General features: G+C 30.7%; 1 protein-coding gene across 2 annotated transcripts in view; it reads right to left on the bottom strand.

Moving 5' to 3' along the window:
• Positions 1-21,479, bottom strand: part of Actbeta (inhibin subunit beta) — a 445,919-nt gene that overhangs the window by 10,191 nt on the left and 414,249 nt on the right. Inside the window, exon 3 of one of the 2 annotated variants that reach the window (XM_075355003.1) lies at positions 7,445-7,665. In XM_075355003.1, coding sequence (XP_075211118.1) covers positions 7,445-7,665 — 221 coding nt within the window. The remainder of the gene's footprint in view (positions 1-7,444; positions 7,666-21,479) is intronic. The other variant, XM_075355004.1, reaches the window with a different exon arrangement.

Here is a 21,479-nt window from a genome sequence, read left to right as displayed (position 1 = left end):
GATAAATGGATTTTCGGGGAAAAATATCATCAACTAACAACAGGCCATTTGAAAAAAGAGACTTACTCTCTACCATACAACTTTGAAAATATTTTACTAGTAACGTTCTTTTTTTTTTGTCTTCAGTCATTTGACTGGTTTGATGCAGCTCTCCAAGATTCCCTATCTAGTGTCTAGTGCTAGTCTTTTCATTTCAGTATACCCCTACATCCTAAATCCCTAACAATTTGTTTCACATTTTCCAAACGTTGCCTGCCTACACAATTTTTTCCTTCTACTTGTCCCTCCGATATTAAACCGACTATTCCAGGATGCCTTAATATGTGGCATATAAGTCTGTCTCTTTTTTTAGCTATATTTTTCCAAATGCTTCTTTCTTCATCAATTTGCCGCAAAACTTCTTCATTTGTCACTTTATCAACCCATCTGATTTTTAACATTTTCCTATAGCACCACATTTCAAAAGCTTCTAATCTTTTCTTTTCAGATATTCCGAATGTCCAAGTTTCACTTCCATATAAAGCGACACTCCAAACATATACTTTCAAAAATCTTTTCCTGATATTTAAATTAATTTTTGATGTAAACAAATTATATTTCTTACTGAAGGCTCGTTTCACCTGTGCTATTCGGCATTTTATATCGCTCCTGCTTCGTCCATCTTTAGTAATTCTACTTCCCAAATAACAAAATTCTTCTACCTCCATAATCTTTTTTCCTCCTACTTTCACATTCAGTGGTTCATCTTTGTTATTTCTACTACATTTCATTACTTTTGTTTTGTTATTGTTTATTTTCATGCGGTAGTTCTTCAGTAGGACTTCATCCATGCCGTTCATTGTTTCTTCTAAATCCTTTTTACTCTCGGCTAGAATTACTATATCATCAGCAAATCGTAGCATCTTTATTTTTTCACCTTGTACTGTTACTCCGAATCTAAATTGTTCTTTAACATCATTAACTGCTAGTTCTATGTAAAGATTAAAAAGTAACGGGGATAGGGAACATTCTTGTCGGACTTCCTCTCTTATTACGGCTTCTTTATTATGTTCTTCAATTATTACTGTTGCTGTTTGGTTCCTGTAAATGTTAGCAGTTGTAATATTACATTATAATTATTATTTTTTAACTAATTTATGCTACTATAGATTTAGCATTATGCTAAATCTCAATGTGAAATTTGTGAGAAACTTTACGGTAAACAATGATTGTACTAGGCATGCTTCGCATACTTAGGTAAGCCTAATCTTATATTTTAGAAGTAATATAATATTTTTTATTCATATCTCAAAAATACATAGAAAAGAATTAATGTCAAAAAAATAAATTGGTTTCTTCCTGCAATTTATCCAGTTTATTAATAGTTGGGGCCGGATTCAGTAAGAAGAAAATAAATTTGACAATTCCCTGCAAATATGAAGAGACAAAGAAGATTTACAAGGAGGGTCAGAAAAGATTTTACGTTAACTAAATTTTACTCTTTAATCGGTATCTTTTTGTTTTGAAGGTTTTCAGAAAGCTGTAACAAGGTAAAACCAATTCCCCTCTTGTAAATTCCACCTGTCTTTGTCTGAGCTAACCTTATGAAGGTGTTATAGAAAAGAAAGGTCTTATAAAAGTTAAAGAAAAGAAAAAAACAAATCCTTACATATCGGAAAGTAAGTGGTGGCTATCTAATTTTAGAATCAACAAAGGTTGAATCCAATTAAGATAGGCTTCACTTAAAAACTCTTTATTATTTCTCAGAGTAGTGGATTTTATTTAAAAGAAACTTTAAAAACGTAAGAAGTGTGTGTATGAGATTTTACTTTTGCTTACCGATGATTTTTAAATAAGGAATCTCTTTTAACCACTACGTTCTCAGACAAAAGTCATCGGTTGAAGAGATGATTTTTAAGATTAGATATAATTTTAATTAAAATAAAACTATTACTGATGATAAATTTTCTGTTCGCCTCAATTCGCGAATTACTCTACGAATCAATATGAAACGCTAATTCATTGCAGACAATTATAAAATTTCTTTATTATTATAATATTAATTCGGAGACAATGTTCGATTACTTTCTTTATAGTGAATTACATTACGTACAACTCATACTGGTGTAATTTAAATACACTACTTCACTAATTTTTAATACTATGAATGAAAAAAAATCATTCAGTTGATTCGGGAATAAAACACGGGAGTTGTGCTATTAGATGTGTTCTGTAGAAGTACACAAATACTAAAGATCGAATTGCGAAATAAAAACATGCACACATACACATGTAGATAGACACACATGCAGATACATAACGAAGAATGACATAATTTACATATGCAATAAAAATAACAGAAAAAATCACCCTGGAGAGTTAAAGAGAATAGAAATTAAATTTATAGTGTAGACCCCTGCGAGTCACAGTCAGGGGGCTGTTGAATACCAGCCGTTGTGTTTGCTGTTTTCTCCCTTGTAAGAACACCAAGTACAAGAAACCGACTACTGTTGAAATAAAACTATCGCAGAAATAATGGGGAACGACACTGCATTTACATTGTGTTGTCTTTCATCTATTATACTGCACGTCATGAGACAACGTTTATAAAAATGTGATACAACAGTTTTGTTCAAACTTAATGCAATATAAACATTTAGATTCGAAGGAAATGTTTTGCACTAAAGCGTAACATTTTTCTCAGTCAAGAAACTTTATTTAGCATGTGCAAAACATGTGTATAAAACATAATATATATTTATAATGTATGTATATAAGTTAAATGTCTGTACTGAAACTTCTTTTACTTATTTTTTCTTTTTATCTAACCAGTATTAATTTATCAATAAATTGAAAAAAAATTAAAACATATTAATCTAAGTTTCCCTTTTTAAAAAGATTTGGAGAGTGAAAAAATACTATTTTTGACGTTAATAATTTTAAAATTGATAAAATTACTTTATTTTTGAAATAGTATAAAAGTATATTACAATACTATTATACTAGTATAGAAATACGAAATTTAATTCATCCGAAATTTCTCAGTTGTTTGAGAAATTATAAAATTTATGATTTTAGAAATCATAAAATTTTATCTATTTGAAAATTTCTTTATTTTTTCTTTCTCTTCTCATCTTTGAAAGAATGTTAAATCATACATAGAGGAAAAGCCAGGTGCTTGGACAATTTACAGTTGTTTTTGTTAACCAAAATCAATCATAAAAATAGTGCAGTGTTCGTTTATTGTCATGATGAAGGTAGCATTTCATTGTTTGTAATTAAGTAATCTATTTTTCAAAAGTACATGGAAGGAATTTTTATCATAAAATACTCAATTCACATGATGAAGGTGAAAAATTCGGAAGTGGAAATTCTGTCTACTAAAAAAAATATGTTATTTTCTTCTGTGCTTTTATTTTTTTTCTTACACAGCAAATTATAAAAACCAAAAAAAGTCATAATGTTGATAAAATTCTCAAATATTATTATGATGAAGAAAGAGGTATGCATGAAAAAATAATCCTGATCACCTTTATTCGAGTTTCTTTAAAAGAATATTTGATAGCCGTTACAGATATAAAGTACAAGATAGAGTGATACGAAAAATTGTAAATTGCTTTGAACTGTCATAGAAGATTTATTTTCCTACGTACAAGGATAAATTTCTGGGAAAAGTAAGGCTACAGTCTAATTTGAAAATAAGTGAACTTTCTAGTCAAACTGAATGTTCCAAATGATGGTTAAAGTAAATCTTCAAAATGGTGGCCTTCAGCATCGATACATTTCTGATTACGAGCCATGACTGATTCCGTACCTCGCACCAATTTGACTAACGGGATTTCTTTGCGCATACCGCTTATAACTTATTCCAAAGTGTGTTCAGATTACATTTGCCACGATACACTTCATCTTTTGCCTTGCTACATAACAAAAAAAAAAACAATCGAGACGTAAAGTCTGTAGAACGTGCAGGAAACTCGATTGGTCCTCAGCGTGCCATCCACTGGCCTGGTACATTTTGATCCAGGTATGTTCGCACATCCCTATGATAGTGTATCGGGACGCCATCTTGTTGGTAATAACACCTGTCATTATCGTACATTGCACGAATGGAAGGAAGAATGAAATTAGCATGCATTGTTAAGTACTTTTCTCCAGTTACAATACCTTCAAAACGGAAAAGCCCAGTTAGTCCCGTAAGAGACAAACTGCACCACACATTCACATCAGGCAAATTCGCAGCCTTTTCAACAGTAATGTGAGGATTTCAGCTCAGTACACACAATTATTGATAGTTCCATTAGTTTGAATGGTGCTTAATCTGTTAAAACAATGCTACTCATAGATCCCGGTTCGCGTGTAACCATTCCCTGAACCAATTCACAAAATTATAATCTAGGCCGGCCTCCGTGGTGTGAATGGTGGCGTCTTGGCCTTTCACCTACAGGTCCTGGGTTCAAATCCCGATCAGGCATGGCATTTTTCACATATGCTACAAAAACATTCATCTCATTCTTTGCGGAATGAAGGTTGAGTGTGGACCAGGAGGTAAAAAAAAAGAAAAAAAAAGTCTGAAAAGAGAAGAAGGAACATTTAAATTAACCAAAAACACCTAAAACAAAGGTTCACTTTCCCATAAGTCCAAACAAAGTGTGTAGAGAACATTAAGAAAACCAGAAGTTCTGTACGCAACAGAAATGCTAACAATAAACAGGAAAGGACAAAATGAAAAATTAGAATAGAAAGAAAGAAAAATAACTAAAAAAATTGTTGGGCCAGAGTTTAAAAACAATACATATAACTGATACCTACAAAGAACTATACAGGAAAATACAAAAAATAGAAAACCATGACGAAAAGAATAATAAGCTTCTACTGCCAAATCAAAAGGATGAACCAAAATGGACTGACTAAAAAGATTTTTGCCTTCTTCATGAACAGAAAACCCAAGACAGACTAGTTCAAACACACTCATGAATTTACAAAAGAGCTAAAGATCCATGAAAACATCACTGACAGACAAAAGATCAGAACATCATTGAAAAAAGGAGATTTCAAAAAAAATACTTATTCGAGATATCAGAAGAAAAAAGGGAAGTTAACTCAGAATGAATGAAAGAATATTGGAAAAGGGCACAGAACAATATAAATGGAAATAACTTAATCTAACGTAAGGTGAATAAAAAAAAAAAAAAAAAATAGTACTATTAATTAAAAAGAGAATATGATTATTTTCAAACAATAATTACAAAAATCTGAGTTAGCTATTTTAATTATTAAAATTTAAAAATTGCTATTCATGAAAACCAAAAAAATATGAAGAACATAGAACTCTTGCCTTAATATCACACGCTGTAGAAGTAATGCTTAGAGTTATGAATAGAAGGTTAATTACCTTCTAAAATTGAAAAGAGTACTGGGGAAGAACAGTTTGGATTCAGAAAAGGAAAAGGAACAAGAGAAGCTGTAGGTCTGACCAGAATGACTGGAGAAAGATGTTTTGAAAGATGAAAAGAATAAAGATTGTGTTTTATAGAAATAGAAAAGGCATTCAACAGAGTACAGTGGGAAAAGTTATTTGAGATTCTGAAAGAAAGTAGAATTGATTAGAAGGATAAGAGACTGATCAGATAATTGTATTTTCAGCAGCTGTGAAAATAAATGAGAATTTCACAAACTGGTTAGAATCAGGTAGAGGAGTAAGGAAAGGCTGGTAAATAACACCAACACTGTTCACACTTTATATGGAGGAAATCTTGAAAGAAATATTGGATGGTCAAAAAGGAGTAAAGATAGGTGGAACAAATATAAATTGTGTCAGATTCTTTGACTATCTGCTGATTGCAGCTAAAGACACTCAGATAACACAAGTGATGATAAAAGCACTGGAAGTAGGGATCAAAATAAATGTGAGGAAAACAAAAGTCATGAAGGTGAATGAATAAGAGGGAAGATATGGATGTTGTAATAATGAAAAGGAAAAATTGAACAATTAAAAATATATAGATTGACACCTTGGGACTGAACTAACTGAAGATTAGAGGAGTAGAGAAGAGATTAAGATGAGAATAGCAGTGGCATAGGAAGCCTTTTTTTAGGAAGAAAAATCTACTCTGCAACAACATAGATCTGAACCTGAAGAAGAGACTAGTAAAATGCTTACTTTTATACGGTAGTGTAACATGGATGCTGGAGAAAAGGTAAAAGATAAGATTGAGGCTTCTGAGCTGTGGGTCTGGAGGAGGATGGAGAAGATAAAATGGGTTGACAGAATAAGTTAATGTAGAAGTATTAAGCAGAATAAGAGAAGATAGAACAATATTGGTGATTATCAGAAGCAGGAAAGGAAACAGAATCAGGCATATAATTAGAGGAAAAGAAAAATCAGTTCTTGAAAGAGAAAAAAGTATAGGAAGGAAGAGTCTGAAGTTAATAAATGACATAAAGGATAGTGAAGGTTATGATGAGATGAAAAGAAAAGCATGGTATGGAAACAAATGAAGCCAATGGTGGGTGCCAGGGACATGCCAACAGGCAGAACACCACATGTTGATGATGGTTTATGAATTGTCTGTTCATGCCAAAATCATACTTGCTTAAAGCCATTCCTGACTTCTCTTGTCAGGAATGTTAGAATTATATTTGCATATTATGCTTTAACTGCTCTCAGTTTGAAGATTAATCAATTAACTAGTCTTAGGTACTAAGAGGAATTGTATTTAGCTTTATAACTGTTGCTCATTCAATAAGAGAGTGATATTGATGATGTATGAAAAATACATTATTTTCATGCTATACAGAATTTGTTAATGATAATTACAATAAAAAAAAGTGTACAAACAAAAACTATGCTCAAATTTAAAAGTAATAATCATTTTTTAGGTAGCTTTAATTACTTCTTGGGATCTCATTTAAGGAAGTTAGTTAAATTGTTAACAATGAACATAATACGTTGATGAATTTAATTAAAAATAGATTCATTCACATTCAGTCAACACAATCTATCAGTGTAAGTATGGTCTACTACATACATGCATTGAATAAAAAAATAGGTGAAATTAATTTTGATGAGCAAAAAATTAATAATTACATCTTTGTTATTTATTTTATAAACAGAAATCTCTGCAGGAGAAATGTGTTATTTACAAACTTCATGTTATCATAGTTGAAAAGATGAAGAAAAGTTTAAAAAAAAGTGTAGAAAATTTTTTTAATTAGTGAATAAGTCATTTTAGAAGTGTTTTGGTAAATAACCTCTAAGATACAACAAAATAACCAGTAAATTTTATTTTTGCATCGTACAATTAGTGAAGCATACGAATGGTAACATTTATTATTGTTCTTTATTTATAATTGTAATGCTATATAGTAATAAATATCTAACTTTAGAATAGATCGGAAAGTAAAATCATGCGGTTAACAGTAAACAAGCCAGTTGATTAGTTTTGTGGGAGGCATAACATACCTTACCACTTAGATGTGTGGTATTGGTCAGTCTGCTGGGACTGACGCGGAATATCCACAGCGTTAAGTTGCGATCACGCACTCTGCTTAATAAGTCGGGTGATAATGATGGGCTTAGATCGACTCTGACCCACAGGGCGGCAGATTTTACTCTTAGTTCAGGGCCTTCAACACCCTTCGGGGGAGGAAACTCCAACAGCTGCTGCCCATTCAGTGTGTGCCCTGAAATAAAATTCATAACAATTATTGATCATTCTTTTTTAAAAGGTTTTCATCATAATTAATATTAAAGTTTAAAACTAAACTTACTAAATAACAGTTTAATATTACTAATAAGAAGATAACGGATGTTTTTTTTTTTAAATCAGCTATTTAAGAAAGCTTGCTTAAATATCTGATTTATCCATTGGTCTATCAATATATTGATGCTTCTACATGATTGATGAGTATGAATTTTGATTGAAGTCACTAGAGTACTTTTATTAAATGTAAGATGATTCCAAACATCTACATATTAATAAATGTTTAATTTTCATAGCACTTGTATTTGTTATGTTTATGTTTGGTAAATTTAATCAAGTGATAAAGAGTGTTGATTAAAGAGCACAAAATTTACAATGAATTGAAATAATGATTTTAAAGATATGGTTTTAAAAAAAAAAACAATGTTAGTTAAAATACTAGTACATTCTGAATACGCATTTTTCTTTCATTTACAAATTCTTTCTTTTTCTGTTTAGCCTTTAGAATCACTGTAAGGAATTACTTTAGAGAGTGGATGAAGATTATATGTGTAAATGTAAATGAACTGTACCTTTTGTGCAATCTCAGGTTGACCATTCCTAGTAACTTTTATATTCTTATATGGACCTGAATAGTAGATCGTGGATCAGTACCAGTGTACTTTGGTGGTTGTGTTTCAACTAACCACACATCTCAGGAATGGTCAGCCATTGAGACTGTACAAGACTACATTTCATTTACATTTATACATATCATCTCATTCATCCTCTGAAGTAAAACCTCACGGTGGTTTCGGAGATAAACAGAAAAAGAGAGAGTGAGAGAGAGGTCGACCATTCTGAGTTGTGTGGCTAATTGAAACTTAACCGACAAAGAACACCGGTATCCACGATTTAGTATTCAAAATACGTAGCCTTTGCTAGGATTTGAACCTTAGAATTACCCACTTCGAAATCAGCTGATTTGCGATGACGAGTTCACTACTAGACCAACCTGGTGGGTTCATAATATTACTGAAAACTTAGTAAATATTTAATTTATAGTAATTGCCTTTATAGGATTTGAACCTCAGAACGTTTATATATTATCTATATGTATGTAGATATATATGTTTGTGTGTGTGTGTGCGCGCGCGCGTGTATGTTATTGTAAAAACAACGAAGTATGAAATTCAAAAGTGGAACTCTTATATTTGACTTTCTCACTGAACTTATGGCGCTTTTTTATTATAGTTTACAGGCAAAACAAGGATTGGTGTGTCAGAAAGATGATTACTTGAGTATTGTTAAATGCAAGTAATAATTTTCGTTACTATTTTTTATTAAATATTGTTATAGTTTTGATGTGGTAATTATCTAAATATAACTAAAGGTAATTCATTATAGTTTAATTTTTTTTTAAACATTTTATTGTATTATTTTAACTTTAAAAATGAATGTGCGTGCTAAATATTATAATTAACATTATTTATCGATTTCAATTAAAGAGATCGATATCATGTGGAAGATCACCGAAAGCAAACTAAAGAAGAAAATTAATGTGTATTGTTTTTTTATAAAATTTGGTGGATAATTCCATGTAAGAAAAAAACTTACAATTCCTTTTTAGTTAAAAACTGACTTTTGAAGCTTGTGGTGCAGAAAGAATAACAATTCAAAGTAAAATGGAAAAGGTAAAGCGACTAATGCATGTAATACGTAAAAAATAATAATAATTTAACATATAAACGGAAGAGCGATCTGAAACAAGAAGAGCGTCATGGAAGAGCGTCTAGAACAAGTTGCAGTGACCAGACTCAGAATTCGTCATACACGAAAACATATTCATATTAGTTAACGGCGAAGAAAGACCAATGTGCGGTGTTTGAAATACTAGTAAACTGCTTAGACAAGCATTAACTAGAAGAATGTCCTATATATGAGGGCCACAGAAAAGAGGTGCGATCTAATAAATAATATTCCTGAATTTCGAAAATGGTAAAGAAGAAAAGATAGTTGCTTATTTACACGCTAGCGGACGATTAAGTCTGTATGTAAGTATACGTTTTTGGTTAAGGATTCAATATATGAAGTAGTTTTATCTCAGAACATGAATGTTATTTACTATTGTCAGTATTGTTAAGAGACTTCGATTTTTATTTTTGTTTTTAATATGTTTATCGTTTGGTTTATTTAAGGATCAGTGGCCTTTACAACCTGTAAGTGTTATTATCTATTATAAGTGTCCTTAAATGTTTAGTGGTTTGTAATTTTGTGTAGCGACACCCTTAAATCTGATGAAGCTGATGGTGATTGAAACATTATTTTAAAGAATGTAACGAGGAATAATGATCTTGATGTCGATGCCCACCTAAACAAAAAAAAAGGTGTATATAATTTTTTAAATATAGATAATATTTAAGAAATAAATAATTTGAACCTACAATGATTTGGTCAATGTATGTATATGCAAATATATTAATTATAACAAGTAAGCTTTTGAATAACACTTTGAGTAAAAGTTATTTTGTCTTATCTTAAAAACCGGTTTATAGAAATGAGTAAAAGGGCAAGAAATCTTATAAAAGACGAAGAGCGTGCATTAATCAAACAAACCGGCAACATATAGCTTACTTAACTCGCTAAAACCAGGCTACAAATTTCTTATTAAAAAATACAACTCCAGTCGTCTAAAAAAGTTGTAGTTTCAAAACGTTTAAAATAATCATTATTCTTCTAAACAAAGAGAATGGAATTTAAGTAATGAAATTTAGTTCTTGAATGATTTCTTGTATTCATAAACAATTCTATAATAGTCTATGATTATATTACAATGAATAAAAAATACAAAAAATAAAAAAGTTATCTCTAAGTTATCTACAACGAAGTGCTTTATGACATGGATGCAAAGTAAAAGACTACCGTATTTATTCGAGTACCTCCCGCATTTTTTTTTCTTGGAATTGGAGAGAAAAAATAAGGTTGCGGGGATTACTTGAAACATAGCCTTTAGCCAAGATAATTTATATAAAGTAAACGTTTTCTTAGAAGTACCTAAATTCAATCACATAAATATAGTTACAGTAGGCTAACGTTTATCAATACCGGATGCCGCTTATACAGAATCCATCCTTAATTATTAACATTCTGTTCATATTATCGATAGGATCGAAGTTACGGTATTTTTATAAAACTGATTCAGTCTGCATAGGCTGCATCCGGTTCTAATGACACTACAGTTACAATATCAGTTACCCATTATCGTCTTGTCTATTCGCCATAGTCACTGTACTGTTTGTATATGTGGACGGTTATGTGCATTTTATCTGTTTAGTTTATCTTGTAAAGTTTAATACGGTGATATATTTTAATTACGGCATTAAAATGAGTACAAATGGACAGCGTCTACGATCTTTTACAGTAAATGAAAAACTGCGCCTTATAGAAGAGGCTGAACAAATTGAAAATCGGGCGGCAGGAAGAAAATTTGACGTAGATGAAAGCTATATTTGAGACTGGCGAAAGAAGAAACAACTTCTGGTGAAAGGCACTGGCAATAAAAGGGCTTTTCGTGGCTTAAAACCAAAATACACAGACATAGAAAAAAAATTCTATGACTTTGTTATGGAAAAAAGGAAATGCGGTTATGCTGCCGCGACAGAAATGTGTCAATCATAAGCTCGTGAAATCGCTAAATCATTGAATACAGTTGATTTTAAAGCAAGCCGTGGATGGATAACACGATTTTTTGGACGAAATGATTTGTCAATAAGACGAAAAACGACCATTTCTCAACGACTTCTAGGCGCTTATGAACAAAAAATATTACATTTTTACAAATACATAATAAATCTTAGAAAAGATAAAGGCTGTTTGCCTTCTCAAATACGAAACGTTGATCAAACCCCCGTATATTTTGAAGTGCCATTTGACAAAACCGTAAACATAAAACGTGAAAAAAGTGTTACGATTCGCACTGGTGGTAATGAAAAACAAAGGTGTAGTGTTATGCTTTGCATTACTTCTGATGGATCAAAATTACCTCCGTACATTGTTTTTAAAAGAAAAACTCTTCCTACCGTACAGGTAAATGGAGTTATTATCAGAGCATAGGAATCAGGTTGGATGGGCAAAACCGTAATTTTAAAAAATTCCCTGTAAAACCATATCATTCACTTTATTCAGATACACCAGATTCATAATAAGCTAGCCAGTTCTTTAAAGCGATTAAAAGTGTATATTTAATTTTGTAATCACTCTTTATATTTATACACTATTATTTCTAAAATACATGTTTAATATTGCAATTTAAGCACTACGTCAATAAAACATGGTTATTATTCACATTAACCCTAATTTCATAATTAAAATGATAAAGTTCAAAATAAAGTCAATTTTATCACCGAAACTGTAAAATAAAACGTGTTCTAACTTCTGATTCACACCGTTTTTATCTTATTGAAAACAAATTAATTTTATTTGTAATAGTTTTACGGTTAAATTGTACAAGTAAGTGTTTATATATTTAATTTAATTTCACCAAGCATAGTTTATTTGCAATGAAATACTTAGTTGGTGCGTTATACTCGTATTCTCCAAGCGAGCGTTTAAGCCAAGGTCACTGCACAAATTGCATTCGATACGGAATAAAAACTAACTGTGAAGAGCGGTTGAATGGTCGGGTAGCATTTAATCGAAAACAGAGGGATGCGTGCGGATAACTGCTTCATTGCATCGTGCAGTTTATAGCCGCAATAAAAGTGCATCTGGGCGCCATCCTATCCAGGTCATGGGATGACCGTAAATTACTGTTTGAAATTCATCCCTCGAGTTGCAATCTACTTCGGTCTGTGTATATTAAATTCTTCAAACCGGTCTGCAGCTAAATGTTCCTCGCTAAAATATAATAAATACACACAATTTGTAGATGTTTATAAATTATTCTTCCACGCAGACACATATATTTATGTTCCCGGATAATAAACGTGAGTGAAAATATAATAAAATTTTCTATATAGTAAAATTCTATTATTTTGTACGTGTTTATGTGCAATACAGTTTGTTAAATTAAAAATTTTACATTAGCAATTTCAGGCATGTGCAAGATAACGCGTAATAAAAAACTGTAAGAGCGTTTTTTAGTTTTATATATATATATATATATATATATAAATCTTTCATCAGATAAAATGCTCATAGTATTAATATTCCTGTTTAAAAATAATAAGACCAATAAGAGTGTTCAAAAGAACTATTGGTATAAATTATTGTAGATTCAATATGAGATAATCTTTAAACAATTGTATTATTCTTCAATGTAACAGAAACACAGAATTAATTATGACTATTAAATAATTTTGTCTTATCTTTTTACAATCTATTATAATATCAGATGTCCGAGAATTATCTGAACAACTTTGATAATGAATAAATAATTTGTTATTAAGATAAAAAAACCCTTTCGGCACGCTTTTGGTCATTATTTTTTATGTATCAATTTAAAAGTGATTGGCGCGAAATTTCATCAGTTATCGTATCCAAAGAAGAGAAATATATATATATATAAACTTTTGAACTGATAGTAGTTTTGGTGTCCGGGGTATGTGAAACGCGATGAAGTTGAATCATGGTACTCATTACAATAGGTATCTTTTTTATGAAATCTACCTAAAACGGGTTGCATGGATTTAAAAACATTAAAACTGAAAATAGTTTTTACCTGTAACCAAAGACATTCAATGTGTGCACCTTAGTAATTCGCAAAATATCAGACCGGTAAACAATTTCATGTCATGGTCGTTCTAACATACCCATATTTATGGGATCGAATGCATTAAAAATCCTATCCTAAAATCATCAATAATCACTACACGAGTTTTGTGTACATTATCCTTGATAAATTCCCACAGGAAAAAATCAAATCGAGTTATATCCAAAAATCGTGGTGGCCAAGTAATCTGTCCACCAAGTCCAATCCAGCGATTTGGAAATATGTTGCTGAAGGATACACACACTAATATACTGCAATGTGGCGGTCCGGGTAGGTAGTTCAGTTCCTTTGTTGTCGTTATAGTTTAGTCCATTCAGTTTTTTTAGGACTTTGATGATGTGTTCTGTTTGAGTTTTTCGTAGATAATAGTAGAGCAATGTCGCTTGTGGTATTCGCATCGTTGGCATCCTGGCTGGGGCGGACTGAAAGATGTCATATGTCGAGGTTTTGAAGATGATCTCCGATAGTCCATAATGGCTAGGTACGGAGGAAGGGTGGAGCGTGTGTACCCTTATGGGGTCAAGTGCTCCACCTTGTTGGAATACGATTTCGGCATGTAACTCTTCAAGCTAAGGTTATACAAATCCTTCTAATAAGTTCAGATGGATTATCGGATTAACTAATATTTCCGCAAAGAAAAAAGGTCCAGTCAGATGATCATGAAACAGTCCGCACCAAACATTAGTTTTTAGACTATCTCTAATACGATCAAATGTAACAAGTTAACCCCATGTACGGGGTTCTCTGAACCCTATATCGAACGTTCTAAGTGTTCACTTTTCCAGATACTTCAAATGTAGCGTCGTTTGAGAAAATAGCTTTTTTAAAATAACAATCATCATTTACAACTCTTTCAATCATTTCTATTACAAATTCCTAAAACAATTAATTATTTTTTTTATCAACTTTTCTTGCAGTGTGATCTTCTGGTATAATGTACTGCAATATTCGTAATTTATAAGGACGCAATATAATAGTTCCTTCAAAACATCGTGATTGGTAGATCGCAGAAGATTTAACTCGTGCGCTGCAATCCAAATTAATTTTCCACGGCTACGAACAAAAGACTGATGAATGATCATCATTTTTTCATCTGATGTTCTAAACCTTCCTATACTTCCTGTATTCTTTTATGTTCAACACTACTAGTTTCCTTAAATTGATCACACGATGAACGAATACTTGTTCTAGAAAGTGGCTTTAAATTATATCGAGTTCTAAAATTGCATCGAACTTGTGTGTCTGATTTTGTTTCAATAAACCAGTCTACTCTTTATGCTTTCATCTGGGGATGCATGACGACTGACGTATGCGGTTTCGTAGAAATCGCAGCGGTATCTAGTACTTACCGAGGGAAAGATTATGAGTTATCTGTTAAAAGAGAGCCCACACCATTCATTAATAAGACCATTCATTACTTTTTTTGTAATAAGACAAAGTTCAGATAATTCACGGATACCCGGTATATGAAAGGATTGTTAAGTATTATTTTTTTGGTGTGGGTAATTGTATTTTTTTTGAATGTTTGATCTCTTTCGGAATTCCCCCCTCAACAAAAAAAAAAAAAAAAAAAAAAAAAAAAAACACTCATTTTTTTAACCAATCGGGCAAAAATCGATGTATTTTTAATATCCAACAAGAATTAGGTGAGAATATGCATGTTTCAAAGTAAAATTGGAATTTTTTGTTTCCCCCCCCACCAACCGCAAAAGTTTGCAAGTTTTTCACCTGGCTATAACGGAAAATAGCAAGAAATATTGATTATTAACAACAACCATATTGAAGAAATAACCTAATAACCAGATATAACCATTTATATTATTATCCTTATAACCATTTTATATTTATTTATTTTATAATTTTATAATCTAACAAAACTTAACCTAAGCTCGCTTCGCTCGCTAACCTTAATAATTAACAGTAATGTTTTGAATATTTAAATAATAAATTTAGTAATTATTGCAATTATTTATTATTTCTTTCTTTCTTTTTCCTGTTTAGCCTCCAGTAACTACCGTTTAGATAATTCTTCAGAGGATGAATGAGGATGATATATGTATGAGTGTAAATGAAGTGTAGTCTTGTACATTCTCAGTCGACCATTCCTGAGATGTGTGGTTAATTGAAACCCAACCACCACCAAAGAACACCGGTATCCTCGATCTAGTATTCAAATCCGTGTAAAAATAACTGGCTTTACTAGGACTTGAACGCTGTAACTCTCGACTTCCAAATCAGCTGATTTGGAAGACGCGTTAACCACTAGACCAACCCGGTGGGTTAATTATTTATTATTTAAATAATCAAAACGTTACTGTTACTCAGTCGAGATTAGCGATCGAAGCGAGAGTAGATTAAGTTTGGTTGATTATATTTACAATTTATATCTATAATTATAAGCAATAATGCTTATATTTTTAATACGGAGAATGTTTAAAATGACCGGTATAAAAGAGAATGTTAGTGTGTTACTGGATTATTGGGTTATTTCTCCAACCTGGTTATTGTTATTATTTCCTGCTACTTTGAGTTATTTCTTGCTATTTTGAAACGTATATATTACCAACTAATTTTTACTGGATATTAAAAATAATTCAATTTTTGGCCCATTGGTTAAAAGATGAAGATAAAGAAGAAGTGTTTTTTCTGGGAGGGAGGGGAATTCCGAAAAAGATGCAATTTTTTTTTTAAATTTTCAAGTCAGGAAAATATTAGAATGAATGATTTTGTTCTTTTTTAGAATAATAAGATCTTTCATGATTCTATCATGAAAAAAATTCAATGTTATTCTAACCATTGTATATTCAGCTGTTTGTTTTTCTGTACAAAAAATTAAAACATAACTTCAGAATAAAAATTTATAAAGCTGATTTTTATATTAAAAAATAAAAAGAGAAGTTTTAGCCAAAATTAGTGATGATTTTCTCCAATATCTATAAAAATAAATTAACAGAAAACGATGACCGGTTCCTCTTTCTTATTTGTTTTAGCTATATTTTTAAAAGATATTTTAGCGACCAAAATTCAAGTCGAATTATTTATTTATTAATTTATCGAAATAAAAAAATAAATTCGATGAAAAAAAATTACAATTTAATTTATTACTTAGAATTAAAAGTTATTGCAAACATTTCTAGAATTCAAAATTAGACTTATATATCAGATTTTTATCAGGTATTATTCTACGCTACTAAAGGGCATTTGTGTGAAGTTCTGTGTGTGTATGTGTCCCTCCCCCTAACTTATCACCGGAATGTACCGATCATTAGCGGAAAACCCCGATTCGTTAGTACATGTCTGGTGGTGGTCAGGTGTATAATTGTTATATTATTTTATATCGATATATATGCGAAAATATTAATAATATTTTTTTACTTCCATGTACGAAGTAGAGGAAGTATTGTGATCACGAAAAATTTGGTTTTTCAGATTTAAACGAAAATATCCATTATCACTATCCCTGAATCCATTTTGACTAGTTTCGGCGTGAAGTTTGTACGTACATACTTATGTATGTACGAATGTATCTCGCATACCTCAAAAACGATTAGCCGAAATATGTTGAAATTTTGGATTTGGGACTGTTGTAACTTCTAGTTGTGCACACCCCCTTTTTATTGCAATTGACTGAACCAAAAGTGTCCAAAAAAGCCCAAAATTAAAAAAAAATTGGATAATCAACTTTTTCTTAACTGCAGTAATAATCTCTCATTGAGAGCTTTTCAATGATATATCATAAGTGATACTTATTTTTATTGGTTCTAGAGTTATAGCCAAAAAATTTAGTAGTTCCAGTGTTTTAGCCAATTAATTAATGAAATATTTGGATCTTACAAGGGAAGGTACATCAGTTCGAATCAGTCTTCATCTCCTTTTTTTTCAACTATTTTTTTGTAATTTATTTCTTTATATATATTTTTTTTAAATTTAAATATATTAATAATTATTAACTAACCTGTGATTGCAACGAAAAATTACAATAAATAATTATTCAATAATATAAATAAAAAAAAAATATGAAAAAAATCAGAAGTTATTAGTGAAATCAAATTGTATGTACTTTTAAAAATGTGTATATGTAATTTAATAGGTTTTATTATACACGCGTATATGTAATAGATTTACAATAAAAAATTCTTATCCAAAAATGCAAAATTAAACATTACAAAATCTTATTTCAGAAGGTTTACAGAATTTCTCAGGGAAAATATAGGAAAATTTGAAAAGAATTTTATGAAAAATCTACATCCCAAAACTTAAAAAGATAATATTTATGCATTAAAAAAAGTAACAAAATGTTGATGTAATAGACTATAAATTGTCAAAAAGAAGACTGAGATATTTATCGTCACTTATATGGAATGGATGAAACTAACAAAACAAATATTTAACTTCTTCGACAAAAGGAAAACCAAAATAAGTTGATTCAAAGAAACTGAAAAAGGTCTAAAATTGTTAAATATTTTCCAAAAAAAATTTCTTTCAGAAAAGTAGTGGATGAATCTGAATTTTTAGAAAAACAGGAAAGGAAAAGCAGTAGATTGATAGAAGAGACAAGTTATGGGGAAGAATGAAGGATGTTGGAAAAGAAAGTCAGGAATAATACATGTCTAATCCATAGGAATTCTGATTTCAAAAAAAAAACAAACTTTCAGCAGTATAACTTGAAATTATTATATGAAAGAAATAAAATTGCTATTAACTTATTTAGTCAGGAAATTTAAGCAAAAAAAAAAAAATTAAAAACCTAAAAATAATGAAAAATATAAAAACTTAAAATACAAAATATTCTAATATAAAAACAACCAAATAAGCAAATACTAAAAATAGCTGACAACAAAGTTTTAGAAACATCTTAATTTAAATTTTACACACAAAACTTAATTTAAAATATTTATCATTTTATTTAAGTATAATATATTTTCGTTTAATTCAATGATTCTAACTAAAGCGCGCGCGCGCATACCGTAATTAATTCGCGCGAGTGTGGCAGTTCTTGCGGGGACAGTCAGCGCTAATTAAAGTAATGTAATTTCATAAGTTACATAGAACAAATTTTACTTGTACGGTTGACAGACTGGTGTAGCCGCAAAGCTTAACGCGCCATATAGAGTCGACCGGCTAACGAGTTCGAGACGCGGTCAGACCGATTTACTTTTTTACATTTTAAATATTATTAATTTATTTAATTTTATAGTTCACCTGTGAGATCACAATATAGTAGACGCATAGGGGATGCGATTTTGAAAAAAATATTTTTTTTTTCAAATATTGTTTTTTTCTAATTGTTAATAAAATCCGCGTAAGAAAAATATGACCTTAATTAGGCGAAATCTCGAGATACTGAGGTTGACCTTGCTCTATAACCTCACCCTTTTGACCTTTTAAGTTGAATATTTCATGACATCAATGCCTCATATATAGAAGTAACCTGTCAAAGTTTGGTCAAAATCGGTTCAGTAGTTCTGGAAATATAACGTGATTTAGACGGCAATATCGAACACATACATGCACATAAGAACAATTACATCTGGAAAATTTCCATCAGGTTTTTTGATTTTTTGGGTTCTTTAGGTGTTAAACGTAAAGACCCGGTGAAAACCGCACATGCCAAAATTGGACCGATTACAACACTTTCCGTTCTAGAGGTATAGCTCTGCTACAGCGCTATCTAGATGGGAAAGTAAAAACAAGAACGTGTATAACATAAATAATAAATAGATATGTGTGCATAAACTGACAATAATACAGATGGAAACAAAAAGGAATTCCATTTAACTAAAAGAAAATTACTTAGGCGTAAAAATATTTTATTCATCGTTTTAGTGATAAACTCACTTTATTTTACCTTGTGTATATATAATTGTTTGTAACTGGTGAGATGAATTTTGAGTTTGAAAATTAATATGCCTGACCGGCATTCGAACCTAAAACCTTCCAGATGAAAAAGTAGAGAGGGTATTACACACCCTTAATCCACACCCTTTTTAAAAGAAGCTCGAAAGACTGGTAGCATAAAGATAATCTGATGGAATATTATGTGGGAGTTATCTAAAGAATGTACTTGACCATTAATAGAGAATATAAGAACACCATCCGTTAACCTTAGGTGCTACAAATTTTGAAAACAGTTATGGTAGATTGGTTACATTCTTCGTGAAAGTTGGTTAAAAGAAACCTTTTATTCTGCTGCAATGGCTTTCCTGAGGAAATAAAAAACAAATCCACATGTTATGTAGTTCAGTAATAAACATGGTGGTCTGTTAAGAGAGACTGAACATCTGAAAATGAACATCTACTTACTACAACTGCTTTCAAAATGTCAATTGAAGGCAGTTCGATAAGGAGATTGGTCAACCATTTTTAACAAAAATAAATGTAGACTGTATCATGAAGATCTCTAAGGACTCTCATAACTTATTCTACTCGTGAAAATAACGACAAAAAAAAAACAGATAAACATATATCTTAAAATGCTTCGTTTGCGAGTTAAGACTAGTAAAATTCACTCGGATTTCAGCAACCCCGATAAAATTTAGTTTTACATTTTAAGGATGTTAATTAAGGAAGCAGAATTAGTAATTTCTTATGGTTTTTGACCTGAAAAATTTTATAAAATAGATTTCAGAACTGTATTTGCTGTAGTTTTTGGTAAATTTGGGTTGAAAACAATAACTTTATAAAACGGTAATTGTACAATAATATTGTTAAATGGCTAATAATTAATTTTTTTGGACAACATTTATAGAAAATTTAATTCTAAACATATGTTTAAGACATATGAACTTTTTCCATTATTTTTCGAATAGGATAGATTATGAAAGTCCCGGGACAACTTCGTGATACACACTGTATTTATTAAACATAATGCTCTGATGTGTAAGATAAAAATATTTATTACTACCTTGTTTAGATCAATTATATCTAAATTCAGGTGGAAAATAAATTTATAAAACTAATGCCCGAATATCTGTTCATTGGTATTTTTTTTTCTCGATTAAGTCGATAATTTAATTGTAATGAATTGTATTGAGTAAAAATACATCAACGAACCATGTTTATAGGAGTTCAAGAGTTTGCAAAAAAAAAAAATATGCTCTGAGCTGGAACAAGCTTAGCAGATGTAAAATTTCATGTATTTTTTCAGCTGTAATCAATTAAAAGCAATTCTCATAACAGTAATACCACTCTTATTTATAATCAGGATGACATAAGTTATTATCAATTATATCAATAATAATCATTAGTAAATTTTTGAACATTTTTGATTCATAGAAATGTGAATAATTGAACCTTTTTTTATTTTATTATTTTTTTTTTTGAAGTGTGATGGGGCTAATGACCAAAGTAGTCGATGCCCCTAAAAACCTCAAAAAAAAAATCATTAGTTTATTATCAATTATTTATGTTATTATGAACTATCAGACGACTGAGTCATTCAATATAAATTATCATTTTTAGAGTAAATTACCTGTACGATGAAATTTACAAAAAAATTAAAAATTCAGTGTACTCTAATTAACAAGTAAATACTGTGTGGGCAGAAAGGCGTTTGGATTGTTTGAAAGACAACGAGTGACAGTCTTATAATGGATGCATTAATAGCAAGAAAAAAGAAGATGAACGATTAGAGTGTGTACAAACTGTCAGTCGTAGAGTGTTTGCATTAAAAGTTACTACAATGTATAAGTACACAATAATATATATAACAACACTGAATCAGTCTATCAACCGTATAGTGTCGACGAACTAATACCATCTAGTTCAACGTTATTCTCTTTTCAATTTAACCCCTCAACCCTAACAAACTCATCCCTTCGTTGTACGTGACCTCTTCTGACCCCATATAATCCGTCCTACCTCACTAGACGTCCGGACAGGTGTACTCGATTTTTTTGACCAATAAGTTATATATTGGGAAAGGTTAGGGTTCGCGTATTATATATATGAAAAACGTTTGTTTGCTGAATGGATTAAAATTTAATAAAGGGAATAGCAGTTCTCTATTGTTAACGTAGACTAAACAAAAAAAAAAAAAAACATAT

The sequence above is a fragment of the Lycorma delicatula genome, chromosome 1, assembly GCF_047948215.1.
Source record: "Lycorma delicatula isolate Av1 chromosome 1, ASM4794821v1, whole genome shotgun sequence".
In the NCBI taxonomy this organism is placed as follows: Eukaryota; Metazoa; Arthropoda; class Insecta; order Hemiptera; family Fulgoridae; genus Lycorma; species Lycorma delicatula.
Note: the sequence above shows the minus strand (reverse complement) of the source record. Positions and strands in the feature narration are given on the sequence as shown.